Source organism: Cornus florida, unplaced genomic scaffold (assembly GCF_030987335.1).
Source record: "Cornus florida cultivar Cherokee Brave unplaced genomic scaffold, ASM3098733v1 CherokeeBrave_3.0.0_Hap2_Chr02, whole genome shotgun sequence".
Classification (NCBI taxonomy): Eukaryota; Viridiplantae; Streptophyta; class Magnoliopsida; order Cornales; family Cornaceae; genus Cornus; species Cornus florida.
This window is the reverse complement of record NW_026775572.1, coordinates 23,864,977-23,883,366: the sequence shown is the minus strand read 5'-3', so window position 1 is coordinate 23,883,366 and position 18,390 is coordinate 23,864,977. Positions and strand designations below refer to the sequence as shown.

The 18,390-nt window shown below is 32.2% G+C and overlaps 1 protein-coding gene across 1 annotated transcript; it reads left to right on the top strand.

The window, feature by feature from the left end:
- Positions 1 to 14,695: 14,695 nt before the first annotated feature.
- LOC132295861 (putative pumilio homolog 8, chloroplastic) lies at positions 14,696 to 18,069 on the top strand. The gene is made up of 6 exons (XM_059794130.1): positions 14,696 to 15,062; positions 16,416 to 16,899; positions 17,010 to 17,172; positions 17,257 to 17,420; positions 17,548 to 17,803; positions 17,950 to 18,069. Exons 1-6 carry the CDS (start codon positions 14,696 to 14,698, stop codon positions 18,067 to 18,069), a joined length of 1,554 nt encoding a protein of 517 aa, XP_059650113.1.
- Positions 18,070 to 18,390: the final 321 nt, after the last annotated feature.

Below are 18,390 nucleotides of genomic sequence, written 5' to 3'. Positions count from 1 at the left end.
GCACTTCCAAGTTCCAAGCCACCAAAAAAAATTTATAGCATAAATTTTGCTTAAAGAAAGAGAATTTTATATGGGAAAATTAGAGGTTTGGTGATCAAAATTTTAAAAATTTGCATACATAATAGTAATTAAATTTTTTCTTTTTTTCCTTTTTCATATAGTAACCACTCTTACAAAATAATATATTGTCTCCTAATTCCCTTGTATGAAAAAATCTCTTTCTTATGATAACTTTGTGATCACCTCCCGGCTTTCCAAAGTGAATGGTGAGGTTCTTCGTCTTTAATGAAAAAAAAAAAAAAAAAATGATTTGCCATCAAAATTGCCAATTAGAACTTTGATGCATAAGGAAATAAAAGAAGAAGGGCTGCAGCCTTCTTGGGTTGGGTTGGGCTCTTTCTATTCATGTTACGCTTTCATTTGGTTTCAATTTCCATTAAAAAAACGTTCAAATTAATTCGATATATAATTAGAATTGGAGAAAGAGTATTGGCAGCGACTGAGGTCTTTTTTCTGTTACAATCTTTCTCGCTCGCCATTATAGATTTATTGAATATATATATATATATATACCAAATTGTATTGATTGTCACACACGAAGTTTCTACAAATCATATATATATATATATATATATATATATATGATTTGTAGAAACTTCGTGTGTGACAATCAATACAATTTGGTAAGATTTGAACTGATAACTGTAAGAATATTATATTTGTTTCAAGAATATATTGGTCATGTGTTATTGTGAAATTCAGAACTTAATTGCATGATCATGATTTCGAAGTATAATACAATTAATTCATAGCTAGAACACTATCGATCTTTTAATGATGTTCCTATTCTAACTTGGAAACCATATATATATATTATCACTTCGACTTCCCATCAGTTTATTTATTTCCCTTATACTATTAACTTGGAAGTTTTTTTTCTTGTATTTTAGTGATTTTTCTTCTTCCTTTTTTTTTTTTTTTTTTTTTTTTTTTTTTTTTTTATTTAAGAATTCACAGATTTCTTGAATTTCTATTAGGCTTCATTTTATAAGATCCATTAATGCATTATAGAAACTATTTTGTAATTTAGACAATATTTTATTTTTCTCTTAAAGAGTAAAGTGCAAAAAATAAAAAATAAAAATAAATTCCTATTTTATGCTTAAATTTTCAACTTATATTTATTATTATTTTTCTTCAATTCTAGAATAAAAGAAATATTGATTTTATTCTTTTCATTACAGGAGGTAGAAGGTCTACGAGACTACGAGAAGTGGAACATGTATGAATATGAAATGTTTTTTTTTTTGGAGCTTTAGTTTGTGGTTTATCTATTAAATATTTATTCCTGTGGAAAAAGTCTAAAAATTCCATTGATTAATATTAGGATTAAAGTGAGATTTATTGCCCTTTTAGTTGAAGGTTGTTCAGTTTTGGGAATTCCGTTTATAATGAATTTTATTTAGAAAATAAATTACTCTATTTTCCCAAATTTAATAAATTCAAAATTTTCAATTAAACCCGATTGTAGGAATACTGCCAACCGGATAAAACAGAAGTTATATACACCAGACTAGATAATTGGGTTCTGGTCATTTTGAAAAATTGATGCATAAACAGGTAAATAGATTCCTTAATTTATAATTCCTTTTCTATCTTATATCTTTGTTTTTCAAGATTCACTTTAATTGATTTATATATATATATATAGATATACTCTACCCGAAAGCCTTGCATTGTGCTAATTGATGACGAGACACCAAAACAGAACCTCCTATCGTAAAACCTAGCGAGTGCATAATCATTCGATGTGTTGACTTCTAATCCAAATTATTGAGCATCGTGTGGTAAAATTCATACAGTCACTTTACTAATATTTGCCAATGTGGATTAATTCCAACAACCAAACGGTATTATATATTCTTAAACATTATACGTGATCATGCATTTTAAATATATATTTTTTATTTTTTGGGTTAAATGCTCTTACACTTCCGAGATTCAATTTATTGCCCTTGTATTAAATTTCATCTAATTTTGTTTTCACACCTTTTTTTATAAAGTATGAAAAAAAATAAATTTACTTTTATACCCTTAACTTTATTTAACATATGCTTAAGAAAGTCGTGAAATGACAATATTACACCCAGCACTCTCTTTCTCTCTCTAGAATTCCACTCGTTTTCTCTCTCTAAAATGGCTCCCAAGGCCGATGAGAAGACAGCGACGGAGAACCAGTTCCACATATCCGCAAGTGTGTTCATCAGTGACTACCTAGAAGCGTAAATCAAAACGCCGTCCAAACTTGCTGGACTGAACGGGGAACGACAAAGGTGTCGGCACAATCTGGAGAACTGGAGTGCAAAATCTGAAACTCGAGTGCCGGGCAGCCGCGAAGAGCAAGAAGCTTACCGGCGAGGAATTGAAGAGAGGTCCACGATGGCGTGGTCGGAACTGTGCTCCGGCGAGCAAGGCTCTGAAGTCTGAACCGACGAGGTGGATCAGAAAGAAAACCCAGATGCGGATTCATTGAAAAATGGAAAGGAAACTGAGATTTTCCGTCACTTTCCCTTTTCAAAGTGTAGTTCAGAGAACAACCCAACGCTACTAGTTCAATAATACTCCAGAAAAACAGAGGTTTCAGTAAGTTGGGCAGAGTATGAGTTAAAATCAACCCATTCTCATAGTCTCTTTCTGCAATTATAGCTAACAGAGAGAGTGTGGATGAGCTGATTTCCGGCGAGTTTAAGAGAGAGAGAGGAAACAGGGAGAGTGTAGAGAGAGAGGTGCACTGTTAAATGGGTCTGTTAATGTGTTTGGCCAGAGATGAAGCTGCTGGACTCACGGATACTGAAACAGAAAGCAGAAAACAGGTTGTTTAGTCCTCACCATAGTCGCCGGTCAGTTCAATCTCGCCGTCCAGTCCCCGTTTCTCGCCGATAAAACAGCTTCGATGTGGCAACTGTAGAAGTACTCGTCAATCGTGATCATCGGTTATCCCCATGGTCGTGATCATCAACCACATCGCAGACAAGAACTTCACAGCCGGCAGTTCCTTCCTTGCATAGCCGTCCGATTACCACCGGCGTTCAGAGATTGCTTCCTTGCACACCCACCGTGGCAATCCTTGCCCACTGATCAACTCAGAAACAAATTGCAAATGGCGTTAACAGATTAAAATAGCTTCTAAAGCCACTGTATTGCTTCCACTAGTGCAGAAGAAAAAGGGGAAACGGGTAAGAAAGACCAACAATAAAAATGCATTTGAAATAAAGGAGGGTAATTTAGGTATTTTATTTTATTATTTTTAAAAGTAGGGTGTGAGAGCAAATTAAATCAAATTTCGTGGAGTGTATTAGTAAAATTGATTGAGGTTTAATATGAAAGTAATAAGTTGAAACTTGATAAGGTGTGAGAGTATTTAGCCTTATTTTTTTTTTTAACGCAAGCTATATCTCATATTTTAACACTTTTTTTCTTTTTCTTATCTTTTACTGTAGTCTGTAGTGTTTATTTTTTATTTTATTATTATTATTATTATTTTTGACTATTTGGAAGTGTCTTAAAAATGCGTTTATATAATTAACTAAGTTGTTCAATCAAAATCCAGCAAGTATTTACCAAAATACAAGCTTGCATACAAGATAGTCCTTGGGTACCTTGCTGTGCAAGCCAAAAGGAGCATTTTAAAACTATTTCCTTCACATTCTCATTTTTTAGTATAGATTTGGAGGGGAATTAAATTGTGGCAAGAATTTTTTTCCTTTTCAAATCAATGAAAAATTAAAAAGTTAATTCACCAAAACAAATGGAGTTACAATACAAAAAAAAAAGTTAATTAATTCACTTACTTTGGTGGATTATTTGTAGACACGTTGACAAATCACACGTCATCATTTCTAATAATCGTCAATAAATAGATTCAATAATCATCGATTCAAAAAATTTATCCAAGCATATTGTGTCCATGTAGGATCTGTGCGTTATGAATTTTAATATATTTTTTTTCCCTTATCGTGCACGTATTATAATTAAATTCTTATGTTGTGATATATATATATATATATATATATATATATATATATATATATATATATATATATATATTCTTAAATGTTTGTGTTATATATGGAATAGTACTGGTGGATAATTATCCAAAAAAGAAAGGTACTAGGTGGAGGGAGAGACGGAATGAGAAGGTATTTTTGTTTTTTATCCACCAGTACTATTCCATATATAACACAAACATTTAACAAAATTCAAACATTTATGGTGTATAATTTAGTGAATTTAACAAAAAAAATTTAAAAGGAAGTACTGAATTTTGTAAACTGGTCTTTGCTAAAATTGTTCAAATGTCTTGATTGATATATTTGTATTCAAAAATTCAATATTTAGTCATTAAAACACTTTTCGCGACCTGACAAAGAACTCGAATAAGTTAAACAAAAAAAATGCAAACCTCAAATATGAGGAAAGGTGAGAGTACGTTATTTGATTTGTTACATTATTAGTATGGTAACAGTACTTTTTAAGGTGATATTTTACATTTTGAAAGTTTATGTGATCATACATGAATGCACTCTCACACCTCTCAAAACATCTCACTCGTAATATATGTTAAAGAATTTTATTTTTGTAAGCCTCTCTCACACCTTGAACTTGGAGCTCATTAATGATACCCTCACTTATTTATAGACTTCCTCCACTCTAATGCATTCTAATGCATGGTGGTAAACTTTACAAATGGATGGTTAGGTAGAATTCTCCACTCAAATGCATATCTATAGAACTCTATACTACACCCTACAATTTTGTAAATTAGCATTCCACAATCTTCAACACAAATGTGAAATACTTTAGAACTCAACTCTCATATCATGTAGATGCCATACAAAGTCTTCCATAGTGCTGGCATGTGGCGTGGCACAACTTGCGAATAGACTGAGACAAAATACAAAGATTGTGCCAATTATCATTTAAACATTAAAGAGAATAAAAACCTGCCTACGACTCATATAGTTTTTTTTTTTTTTTTTAATGACAAACTTGATATTAGAAAAGTTTTTAAAACTTTATAACCCTTTTCTCTCATTTCTTTCCATTTTCTCCAATTTTTTTTTAGAAAATAACAAAATTACTCGTCATCCTAATTTGTATCCTTTCAAATCCATCCATTTTTTTAAATTTTTTTTAAACAAACGCAATATACAGTTCCTTCCATTACCTTTGTATTCTTTTCCTTTCCAATTCTCTTTCATCAAACTATGACTCCTGTCTGCCTTCCGAAATAGAAACATTTTATTTGTTGGGGAGTGTGTTTAACAATGATTTGAAGCATGTTTGATAACGTAAAGTTTGTTACAATATATTTTGGAGTAGAAATATGAAAATATACTTGGTAAAAAAGTGTTATCATTAAAAATGTCATTTCAAAGATTTTAAATTTTGTTTTGAGTACTGTCCAGTGCTACAACACTAGGTTAGTGTTTTGATTTTTAAACCATTATTTATGAAGTATAAAACAAATCATTTTTTTTCAAACATTTTGCGACCCAAAACAATGCTATAGTACCGGGCCCAAAACAAAAAATACAATAAAATAAAATAAAATCCCGCATATCAAATTTGCCCCAATGGATGGGCTAAAAGAGTATCAGTGGGTACATATCTGAATGAAGTATTGACCTATGACGGAGAAAAATAAGAAAATGGGACAACAATTAGATTCGAGCGAATGTGCGGTCAAATTCTAAGACATGTATTTGATCAACTTCTGTGAAAAAGAAAACCAAACATGTTACGGCCCATACAATGGTAAAATATCCAGCCCAAAACAAAAATGCAAACCAAACAGGCACTAAGGAATTGGGCGGAAAGAGGGCCAGGACACATATCTCTATGCAGTATTTGACCTATTACCCAAAGGATCAGTTTAGGTTAGATAGAAATTTTTGATGGAAAGTTAAAGTGAAATAAAGTAAATGAAAAGAAAAGAAAATCAAGTTTTTATTTGGTTATTAAGAAAAAATTTCAAGAAAGTTGCAAGAAAATGTTGTTTTATGAGTTTAGAAAGAATGAAAGTGAAAAAGTGATTGTAGTTCCCAAAACTACCCTTTTAATTATAAGATTAACTTGTATTCTTTTGAAACATTATTATATCTCCAGAATTATGAGCAAAATTAAAATTTCACGTTCAAAGATGAAACAATGAACATTATAGTATTTGTCTTTGATGTTTAATAATTAGATATATGTGATTATACGTGAAAGTTTAATTAATAAAAAATTTTAATCGAAAAAATCTTGAAGATAAAAGGTTAAAGTAAATATATATACTTTTAGTCATAGAAAATAAAAAAAAATAAAAAAAAAAAAAAACCTCTAATCGAAATAAAGTACTTGGAACTAAATTAGTTTGGTGTATCTAATATACGTAGAGTTAAAACTAAATGATTTTGGTACATCTAGTATAGCTTGAGTAGTCTATGTATAAAAAATACATGTATGAATTAAATTATAATTTCAAAACTTACATATGCAGGGACACTAACCTAATATTTCACTCAACACTCTTTTACTAAATACTCAGATTTACATATATATATATATATATATATATATATATATATATATATATATATATATATCACTCTCAATCATTAAAAGGAAAAGAATACAATAAAATTTTAATTTTGTTTGCACATATAAAACTATATACAATTAAATTAGTATTACATTATCTTATACACAATTTGCAAATAAAGGAAACTAAAATATGAAGACACCACTTTTACGAGAAAGTAAAATTTTTGTGTTTTATATTACAAAAATTTTGAGAAGAATTAAGTAATGAATTTAAATTTTTTTGTATTATTTTCTTTCTATCTACTTCATACTAACTAAACTAAAAGAAGAGACAGGGAATATGAGACAACAATTAGATTCAAGCTAATGTCGAGTCACATTACACATTTATGAGACATGTGTACGGTCAATTCTTTCTACATATATATGAATTTCTCCATTCTTAAGTTTGTTTTAGGCTTATTCTATGTTAATTTCACTTTTTTACTCTATATTCTTCCTCATCGATTATCGTACAACCCCGTAGAGAGATTACATGGAATTTTTTTTCTTTCTGGGTATCGGATGGATAAATTTCGCAAGTCTTCGTATTTGGTCTTCGTATATATATATGTATTTTTTATATGATGAAATATTTGATTTTTTTTCCCCAAATAGTAGTATTGCCTCTTCGTCTCTAATTTTTTTTATTTGTTTATCTTAAACTAATAATTAGTTTACTTTAAAAAATATTATGAAGCCTTATTCTAAATATAAATAATAAAAATGAATATAAACAATTATATATTTAAATTTAATAATCCATCATTTTACTTCATAAGGGTAGTTTTGGTATATATAATCACTTTTTTTTTTTTCACTTTCATGCAATTCAAACTAACAAACTAATATTTTTTTATAATTTTCTTGGATAAATTTTCATCATAACCAAATGGATGCTAAAAAATTCCTTCTCTTTCCATTCACTTCTCTTTTCTTTCACTTCTATTTCTTTTCTTTTATTTTCTTACTTATTTCCCTCTAACCAAAAGGAGAATTGGGTGTACTATAGACTTTGTAAAGTTCGCTCATAGTCTGTCGTGAAAATCAAAATCTTCTAGATAAATATAAATATTGATAGGGAAAAATAAACCTGACCTACCTTGACCTAACGATAGAGGCAACTAAGTGTTGACCAGCCGTCAGACCTCTTCGACTTTCGGACGACGATATTTCTATTAGATAAGAATGATAATATTTCATTATCAATGATAATGAAATATGACGTGGTTCAACAGAGTAAGGATAACCTTGGCATAATTTAAGAAAGTCAAAAGGGTTAAATCATATCTCCGACAAATCTGGCAACAGACGGATCTTCTCTGATCTCGCACAAGCTGATCTCCTCTGATCTCGCACAAGCGGATCTCCTCTGATTCTGCAAATGAACTGAGGGAGAACGACTATAAAAATGAGATCCTACCAGTCAATAAAGGTACGACAAAAAACTATTATTAAATCCCTGCCTTTCTTTTAGACCTCCGGTGACTGACTTGATCGTCATAGAACTCTTGGCAGGTACCACATCGGTGTCGTCAAGATTCATCGATCTTCTACTATCTTCTTTGTAGGAAAGCGGCACCGTATCGGATCGCGTGGATTTCACCCTCAACAGTTGACGTCGTCTATGGGAACGACGATTCCCTTAAATCAATTACTCAGTTAGGTATATGCACTTGCGGTCCGGTATGGTAACTGGAATAAAAATATCGTTGTAGGGATCCAGTCAAAGAGAAGGGTCGAATGACCAGGAACGGCTTGCAGTGTTAGAACTACAGGTCCAAACTCTGAATCAGGGTATGGACCAGTTGATCCAACAAAATGTAAAGATCCTGCAACATCTTATCCCAGCGGGACCACCACCTCAACAAGAATTGTCCGACCCATATCCTCCCAATCTGAATGATGGGGACAACACGAGGAAGACTGAGAAAACAATCATTCTCATAAGTTTAAGGTAGAACAAAGCCAAGTCAGAAACTGACACAGAGAACCTCATTCCCCGCCTCCGCAGAATTCCCAGTCTCAAATAGGCACAACCTTCTGTGTTAAGGAGAAGACAGAGAAAGTTACCTATTTCGACCTACAAATCGAGGATCTCAAGGCAAAAATGGAAGATGTGATGCAGGCTATTAAAGGGAAAGGTCCTATCGCCATAAATGACCTGGTGCAGAGGACCAACTTGCAATTCAGCCCCGCCGTTATGAAATGCCCTTTGCCTAGCAAGTTCAGGATGCCTTCGTTCGAAAGCTTCGATAGGACCAAAGATCCCCTCGATCACCTGGAGACCTTTCAAGCTCTTATGCATTTACATGCCGTACCAGATGAAATCATGTGCCGAGCTTTTCCCACTACACTTAAGGGATCAGCAAGAGTTTGGTTTAACAAGCTAAAGCCAGGAACCATCAACACCTTCGAAGAACTGAGTAAGTAATTTGTGAGCCACTTCATTGCATGTCAGAGGCATAGGAAGCCGATCACCTACTTGCTTACCGTGAAGCAACAGAAGGGAGAGTCGATCCGGGAATACATCACCCGATTCAACGTAGAGATGTTGCAGGTAGAAGAGGTGGACGACAAAGTGGCTTTGACCGCTTTCATAAGAGGACTCCAAACCTCCAGATTCTTGTTTTCCTTATCTAAAGAACTTCCTACCAGCATGGCAGATTTGTTGATTAGAGCGCAGAAACACATGAACGCTGAAGACGCCATGAATGCACGAAAGGGAGTAGAAAGAGAGGACAAGAAGAAGTTAGCCCCTCACACCAGGGATGAAAAGGATACCAGCTATAAGAGATCATTTTTCAGCCAGATCGATAGGACATATCATGAGGAGGACTCAAATAAGTATACCGACTAACAATTGTCTCACAGCTGGAATTAGCCTTATCAAGTCATTCAAAATAAAGACCTGAGGCATCTCAGTTCATCATTTCACGTGTTATTTTATTTTCCAATAAAGTCACCATCACCAATGAGATGGATGACCCTCAATTTTTACGTAATAAAATATTACGTTTTCAGTTACCTACTTATGTGGTAATATTAAGCTCATAACAACACATTCTTCCCTTATTAAAGGGACAAGAAGTCGACTACTCTTTCTACACAGAAGGGCGAGATAATTAAAGCTTCCTTCATTTACTAGAGAGACGAGACGACTACCTCCCGTATTACAAGGGATGATAATGAGTGTCCTGTATTAAAAGGACCCGGGCTGAATAAATCCCGTAATCAATATCCCCGTACTATAAGGGATAGTAAATAAATGTCCTGTACTAAAAGGAACCGGACTGAATGAATCCCGTAATCAATATCCCCGTACTATAAGGAATAGTAAATAAATGTCCTGTAGTAAAAGGATTCAGGCTGAATGAATCCCGTATTCAATATCCGCGTACTATAAGGGATAATAAATAAATATTCTGTACTAAAAGGATCTGGATTGAATGAATTCCGAAATCAATATTCCCGAAGGATCCAGACTTAATGAATCCAGTAATCAATATCCCCATACTATAAGGGATAGTAAATAAATATCCTGTACTAAAGGGACGAGCTGAGTGAAGCTCGTAAAAACTAATTCCCTTATTAAACGGACGACGAGCTGAGTGAAACTCGTACAATTTATTCCCTTGCCAAAGGGATGGGCTAACTGAAGTTTGTTAAAAAAAAAAAAAAAAAAAAAAAAAAAAAAAAAAAAAAACCTTACCATGGGAATAATACCCAAGGGAAGATTACTTAAGGGAAGAGTACCCAAGGGTACCAAAAATAGTACCCAAGGGATGGGCTGACTGAAACCCATGAAGTTTACAACTAGTATAATGGATTTTCAAAAGAAAAATCCAGTTTTACATCATTAAGAGTCATTGACCATGGGTTTGAATCCATGTCCTTCTAAAACAGAACCTTGATTTGGTATTTGTATTAATTCCACAATTGGGAAAAATACCCAAGGGAAGGGCACCCACGGAAACATTACCCAAGGGAAGAGTACCCGAGAGAAAAAAAAAATAATAATAAATAAATCTACTGTTCATGTGAACATTAACCCGCGGGCACTGTTCCCGAGGGAACAGTGCCCAGGGCAAAAAAAAAAAAAAAAATCACATTCCCAAAGTTAGATGAGCAAGCTTGGGAATAGGGGGTAACTGATAGGGAAAAATTAACCTGACCTACCTTGACTTAATGATAAAGGCAACTAAGTGTTAACCAGCCGCCAAACCTTTTTGACTTTCGGACGATGATATTTCCATTGAATAAGAATGATAATATTTCATTATCAAGGATAATGAAATATGACGTGGTTCAACAAGATAAGGATAACCTTGGCACAATTTGAGAAAGTCAAAAGGGTTAAATCATATCTCTGACAAATCTGACAACAGACGGATCTCTTCTGATCTCGCATAAGTGGATCTCCTCTGATCTCGCACAAGCGGATCTCCTCTGATCCCGCAAATGAACTGAGGGAGAGCGACTGTAAGAATGAGATCCAATCAATAAAGGTACGATAAAAAATTATTATTAAATCCATGCCTTTCTTTTAGACCTCCGGTGACTGACTTGATCGTTGGAGAGCTCTTGGCAGGCACCATACCGGTATTGTCAAGATTTATCGATCTTCTACTCTCTTCTTTGCAGGAAAACGGTGTCATATCGGATCGCATGCATTTCACCTTCAACAAATATAATGCCTAATTTTTACTCCTATAATTTTCAAAATATATGTGATTTTGTCGTTGATAAATGTCTCAAAATTGCTAAATTATAAGTGTTTAAGACTTGTTTGGTTAGGTAGAAACAGTTAGAAAATAAAGGAAATAGAAAAATTTTAATTTTTTTTTTTTGAGAATTTGGATTAGATAGAAAGAGAAATCTAAATGGAAAATTTAGTTTCCCGACTTGAGTATTTTTCCTCAAAAAAAATTTCACGCAAAAATTTTATTTTCATGTGAAAGAAACGACTATTCATTTGCAATTCCTATTTTACCAAGTAATTTAATTGTGCCAAGTTCTCTCCAAAAACAACTTCTATTATGAGGTAAGTTTTCTAAAAAAGAAAACTTTTATTCTAAGGTAAGTTCACAACCTAGATTATTCAGTTATATATACAGAATATCAATGATAATTTGTGTAAAAGTGCTCAAAATAGATACTACTTCTAAATATAATTTTCTATTTTTTTAAATTATCTGTTTGACATTGCAATTCTAGCCATTCATTCACAATCCGTGTGTATATATATATATATATATATATATATATATATATATATATATATATATATATATTATTATATGGTGAAATATTTGATTCTAAATATAAACAATAGAAATGAATAGAAATAATTATATATTTGAATTAAATAATTCATCATTTTATTACAGGTAGTCTTGATATGCATAATCATTTTCATGTTATCCAAACTAACAAATTAATATTTTTCTATAATTTTCTTGAATAAATTTTCATAGTAACCAAATGAATACTAATCTTTTTTTTCTTTTCTTTTCATTCACTCTACTTTTCCATTTATCCAAAACCAAGAGGGTTTCAATTTCCATAAAAAATACGTTCAAATTAATTCCATATATAATTAGAATTGGAGAAAGAGTCATGGTTTTGCAGCAAACCTTGCGTTCGAGAGGGTCGATTGGCAGCGACTGAGGTTTTTTTTCTGTTACAATCTTTCTCGCTCGCCATTATAGATTTATTGAATATATATATATATATATATATATATATATATATATATATATATGTGTGTGATTTGTAGAAACTTCGTGTGTGACAATCTATACAATTTGGTAAGATTTGAACTGATAATTGCAAGAATATTATATTTGTTTCAAGAATATATCGGTCACGTGTTATTGTGAAATTCAGAACTTGATTGCATGATCATGATTTCAAAGTATAATACAATTAATTCATAGCTAGAACACTATCGATCCTTTTTTTTTGTTAAATTATCTGTTCCATGTTGTAATTCTAGCCACTCATAATCCTTATATATATATATATATATATATATATATATTATATGGTGAATTATTTGATTTTTTTCTCACATAGTAGTATTGCCTCTTCATCTCTAATTTTTTATATTTTTATTTGTTTATCTTAAACAAATAATTAGTTTTACTTAAAAAAATATTATGAAGCCTTATTCTAAAGATAAATAATAGAAATGAATATAAGCAATTATATATTTAAATTTAATAATCTATCATTTTACTTCATAAGGATAGTTTTGGTATACATAATTACTTTTTTTTTTTCACTTTCATGCCATCCAAACTAACAAACTTTTTATAATTTTCTCGGATAAATTTTCATTCTAGCCAAATGCAAGCTAGAAAATCCCTTTTCTTTTCATTCACTTCACTTTTCTTTCACTTCTATTTCTTTAGTTTTCTTACTTATTTCGATCTAACCAAAAGGAGAATTGGGAGTACTATATACTTCGTAAAGTTCACTCACAGGCTGTCATGAAAATCAAAATCTTCTAGATAGATATAAATATAATGTCTAATTTTTCCTCCTAGAATTTTCAAAATATATGTGATTTTGTCGTTGATAAATGTCTCAAAATTGCTAAATTATAAGTGTTTAGGACATTTGTTTGGTCAGGTGGAAACAGTTAGAAAAGAAAGGAAACCGAAATTTTTTAAATTTTTTTAAAGTTTGGATAGATAGAAAGAGAAACCTAATGAAAAATTTAATTTCCTGACTTGAGTATTTTCCCTCAAAAAAATTTCACCAAAAAATACGCAAAAATTTTACATGAAAAAACCGACTATTTATTTACAGTTTCTATTTTAATCGTGCAAAATTCTCTTCAAAAACAACTTCTATTGTGGGGTAAGTTCTCTAAAAAAAACTTCTATTATAAGATAAGTTCGCAACGCAAATTATTCGGTTATATATACAGAATATCAATGATAAAATAGATCCTACTTCTAAATAGAATTTTTTTTTAATTGTTTGTTTTATGTTGCAATTCTAGCTACTCATTATTTGATATTTGAAATATTTGATTTTTCTCCCAAACACTAGTATGGTCTCTTCATCTCTAATTTTTTATTATTTTTTTTATCTTAAACTAATAATTAATTTTACTTAAAGAAAATATTATGAAGCCTTATTTTAAATATAAATAATAAAAATAAATATAAACAATTATATATTTGAATTAAATAATCCAGTATGCTATCCAAATTAATAAACTAATATTTTTTAATAATTTTCTCGATAAACTTTCAGCTCATCAAATATATGCTAAAAAAATATTTTTTTCTTTTCATTCACTTCACTCTTCCATCTAACCAAACAGAGGGTTCAATTTCCATAAAAAAAGTTCAAATTAAATCGATATATAACTTGAATTGGACAAAGAGTCGGGGTTTTGCAGCAAACCTTGCGGTATTTTTTCTGTTACAATCGTTCTCGCTCGCCATTGTAGAAACTTCGTTCAAGAATATATCTGTTATGTGTTATTGTGAAATTCAGAACTTGATTGCATGATCATGATTTCGAAGTATAATAAAATTAATTCATAGCTAGAACACCACCGATCTTTTAATGATGTTCCTATTCTAACTTGGAAACCATATATATATATATATGTGTGTGTGACGTCTATATACATAATCCGTCTTCACTCTATCTGTAAAAGGAAACTTTTGTAGATGGAACTTGGGAAACAAGTCTTGTTTATTTAGGATTGCCTTCAAAAAAACCTCTTATATATATTTTTAACTTCTAATTATTAATTCCATATAATATCAAATTCTCAAATAAAAGGTTCCAATTTTTCTACTTGGTTTTCCAATTCATAGTCCTCTATCGATCTTTTAATTCTTGTTCTATTAATCCAAGTCGATGTTCCTATTCTAACTTGGAAACAACCCTTGTCCTAGTCAGTTTCCAACTGCTTGCCATATAAGAAAATTACTAAGATTTTGTCCCTATAAATACATTCATAGTTAGAAAACCTTCCTTCGTATTTTTCTTGCTACTTGAGCTTGTAGGCCTATTCTTGTTCTTGCAAGTTGGATTGACGATGAGCATGGGGGGTTCAACTTCTGAATCTCCAACCAATTCAACAACCCCTTCCTTTGAAAATGATCTTCTCAGTTATTCGTTTCTAAATCTGGACCTCTACACAGATGATGATGTTGATGTTGATGATGAAGTAATTAGGGCGTGTAACCATGTCAATAATATTTCTTCTGATGAGGGCAACAATGTCGTAGTCAATGGCTGTGTAGGCTCATCTTCTAACACCGATGTCTCTTCTGATGCACGTTCCACAAGGAGCTCTGATAATTGGTCTCCCAATTCAGGTGATCACACACAACAACGATTCTTTGCATTGCCAATGGTTGATCAAGATAATATCTGGACATATCATCAAAATCCTACCTATGGTACGTAATTCCTAATACCAATACTTTTTCGCCCAATTATGTTTCCATATGTGTGTACTTATATTCCAGGGAATCAATTATACTACTTTGCTGAATATTGCTAACATATTTATATACTAGTATTGACAATGCTTCAGTCTTGCTCTATCATGACAAAACTGACTCACGTGGCCAATAAGAGGTTGATACCTCTCTTAAATTTAAAAAAATATATAAAACATGGGTTATATCCATTTTTTTAGAGTTAAACTCGACAGATCCATTTTTATCTATACCTTGCTTGATTTTTTCTCTCCACTCCCATCTTCGCAACCAGACCTCCTCCACCTCCGTTTCACTGCCTTTCTAATCACGAACGGGCGTCTAAATCTCAACTACGACTTTGCTAGAGGACCATTGTGAACCCTAGGCGATTTTACTACGCTCAAATAAAACCTCGCGTCAGAGCCCTGGTCTGAATTTGCACTAGTGGTCGCCATCAGGAAAGGGCAGAATCTGAAGGAAGCAACATCGTCTCTTTGAAGGACATGGTGTGATCCTAAGTATCCTCCCAAGTCCACTCAACCATCCTACTCTTTTGATTCTTCACGAAATAGTGTTGGGTATAGTATGAAATTTACCCTTGTTTTGACTGAGAATCTTATTGTGGGCTTGAAAATGGTGCATAGATGTGTACTTATCCAAAAAACAAAAAAAAAAAATGGTGCATAGATGTGAATAATGTTAACGGGAAATTAATTTATTTCCCATTTTCCTCGTTGGTCAAGTAAAATGCTCACAAGTTGTTTGACAAAATTTCAAGAAGGAAAACCCTTTTTTATGGAAATCCATCCTAAACAAGAATGAGAGCAAAAGTAAGGACAGAAACCATTGTCCTTGTTTTTAAAAGGGGAAAAAACCCAAAATTTGAACATAATTAAGCTCGATTAGAGCTCAATTTTAGTAAAGTTTGAACAGAAACCTTTTTCGATTTAAGCTATTTGAAAGAGAAAAATTACACGGGCAAGTATAATGTTTGAACATACCTGTTTCAATAAAATGAATCAATCATTACTAAGACTAAATCGAAATCAAAATCGAAATCCAAAGATGGACATGTTGGGTTTAATTCTAAAAAAATGGATATAACCCATGTTTTGTATTTCTTAAAGTTTAAGAGAGGTGTCAACCTTTTATTGGGACACGTCAGTCTGCAAGACAGAATCTGTCGTGATAGGACATATGTCGTGATAGGATATGACTGAAGCATTGTTGTATATATATCTCTCTCTAAATATATGCGTGTAAGAATTTGAATATATATTTAATATGTAGATATGAGGGTTAAAATTTTTTTCTTGGTTATTTTTCTAGGACAAGATGCTCTACTTTGGAACCGGAATTCTGCTATGAATGGGAATCAGTATTTTAATCCAGAGAGTCAAAATTTATGTGACAGTGATAGTAATACTCATCATCAATTTGGTGCTACTACAAACTATGGTACTGGTTATTTCGGTAATGGCGGGTACCATGGTACCAATGGTTGTGTTGGAGAGTGGTCTGAACCAATACCTGAGTTGTTTTGGCCTGGATACAACATAATTACGCTGGCTAAAGATAAAGAACGGTCCCGAGACTTGCAGAATCTTTTGAAAAGTGAGAGTTATTATGCAGATTTGATACTTATGAGGGTACTCGACTCTATGTTGGAGCTGATGATAGACAAACAAGGACATCATGTCTTTGAAAAATTAGTTGAAGCATACACAGGCAGATATGATCAGTTGCAATTGATTGTGGACAAAATTATCTTACAACCCTGTTCACTTACGGATGCAGCATGTAATCAATATGGGTGAGTACTATATATATATATACACACACACACATCCTAAATTACACTTTTTTAAAGCACATATATTGATCAACTGGACTAATTAATGGCATAACTTATTTAATGAACAGCTCACATTCAATTCAAAAACTCATCAAACAGTTAAAGAAGTCACCCTTGGCCTTCAAGATGACAAAAGCTCTATCTACCGGATTTTATGATTTGATGATCGATAAAACAGGCAAGCATGTTATTTTGCAGTGCTTCACTGCATTGGATTATAAGGCAAATCAGGTAATTTTATTCTCCTTTCTGAGCTTGCCCTGAATTTGTTTCCACTATATCTATATGCAACTAACTTATAACATTTGATCTCAGGTATTATATCTAGAAGCAATAGGGAATTGTGTGGCATTAGCCACACACCCAGAGGGATGTATATCCCTGAATGATTGCATTAACTGCATAACAGGTGATCACAGACAGTACCTTCTAGGCGTTATCTCTCATAACTCGGTTTACCTTTCGTATGATCCTTCAGGGTACGTATAAATCTCATGATGATTCCCTATCCTAGAATCAATAAAATTAAGTATCACTTGTATAATTGTGTTGTTTGGGTAAACTAAACTCATTTGTGTTGTTGATGGTCTTAATTAATTTGTTCAGGAACTATGTGGTGCAACATGTCCTAGGACTCCATAACCAAGATTTAACTCTTGATATTTGCAATCGTCTCCGAGGACACTATACAGGGCTCTCAATGATACAAAATGGTAGCCACGTAGTTGAGAAATGCATAAGGTTGTCCAAAGAAGGGATGCATTATGTGGTTGAAGATTTTATACAGAGCAACAACCTTCAAGAGCTTGCTCGACATAGATTTGGTAATTATGTGATCCAAACAGCTTTAAAGACCACAAAGGTTAGTCTGAATTTCATACGATCTTATGAAATTTGTTTTTCCCACTTAATTAGCACTTTGATGACATATACAAATATTTGGTTATATATGTTTGTTTGTGGAATTTAATTTAACTATGTTCTGTTTTGCTCTGTATTCGTATGCAGAAAGCCGATATAGATCTTTATAAATCTCTTGCAAGCGCCCTCCAACCACATTTGTCAACTCTGCAGAACTGTAAGCCTGGAGGACAAAATGTGGTTAAACTGATTAGAGGTGGCTTCTGAAGGCAAAGTCTTATTTCAGCTGAATGAGAGAATATATGTTGATTATGAAATTCATTGTTGTTGATGGTTTAGTACCTTTGTTGATTGTTTTGTTTAAGCTAGGCTAGCATGATGAGGTTTTTGTAAGGGGTGAAATTAAGTTCAGTACAAACTGTTTGCTGGTTTTGTAGCTAAAAAAATGTAAGTTTTTCCCTGTTTAGTTGGGTTCCTACTTCTCTATTTAATATGATTTGAGTTTTGTCTCTTCTATTCTAAATAATGTATGATTTCGTCTGATTGATTTTTTTTTTTTTTGGTAGATTTATTTGGTAAGATTGATTG

Excerpts from the sequence above, each read along its gene's own strand:
- LOC132295861 (XM_059794130.1), top strand. The coding sequence starts at position 14,696 with ATGAGCATGGGGGGTTCAACTTCTGAATCTCCAACCAATTCAACAACC. Across the intron at positions 15,063-16,415 it reads TCATCAAAATCCTACCTATG|GACAAGATGCTCTACTTTGG; the intron begins GTACGTAATTCC and ends TTATTTTTCTAG. Across the intron at positions 17,173-17,256 it reads TGGATTATAAGGCAAATCAG|GTATTATATCTAGAAGCAAT; the intron begins GTAATTTTATTC and ends ATTTGATCTCAG.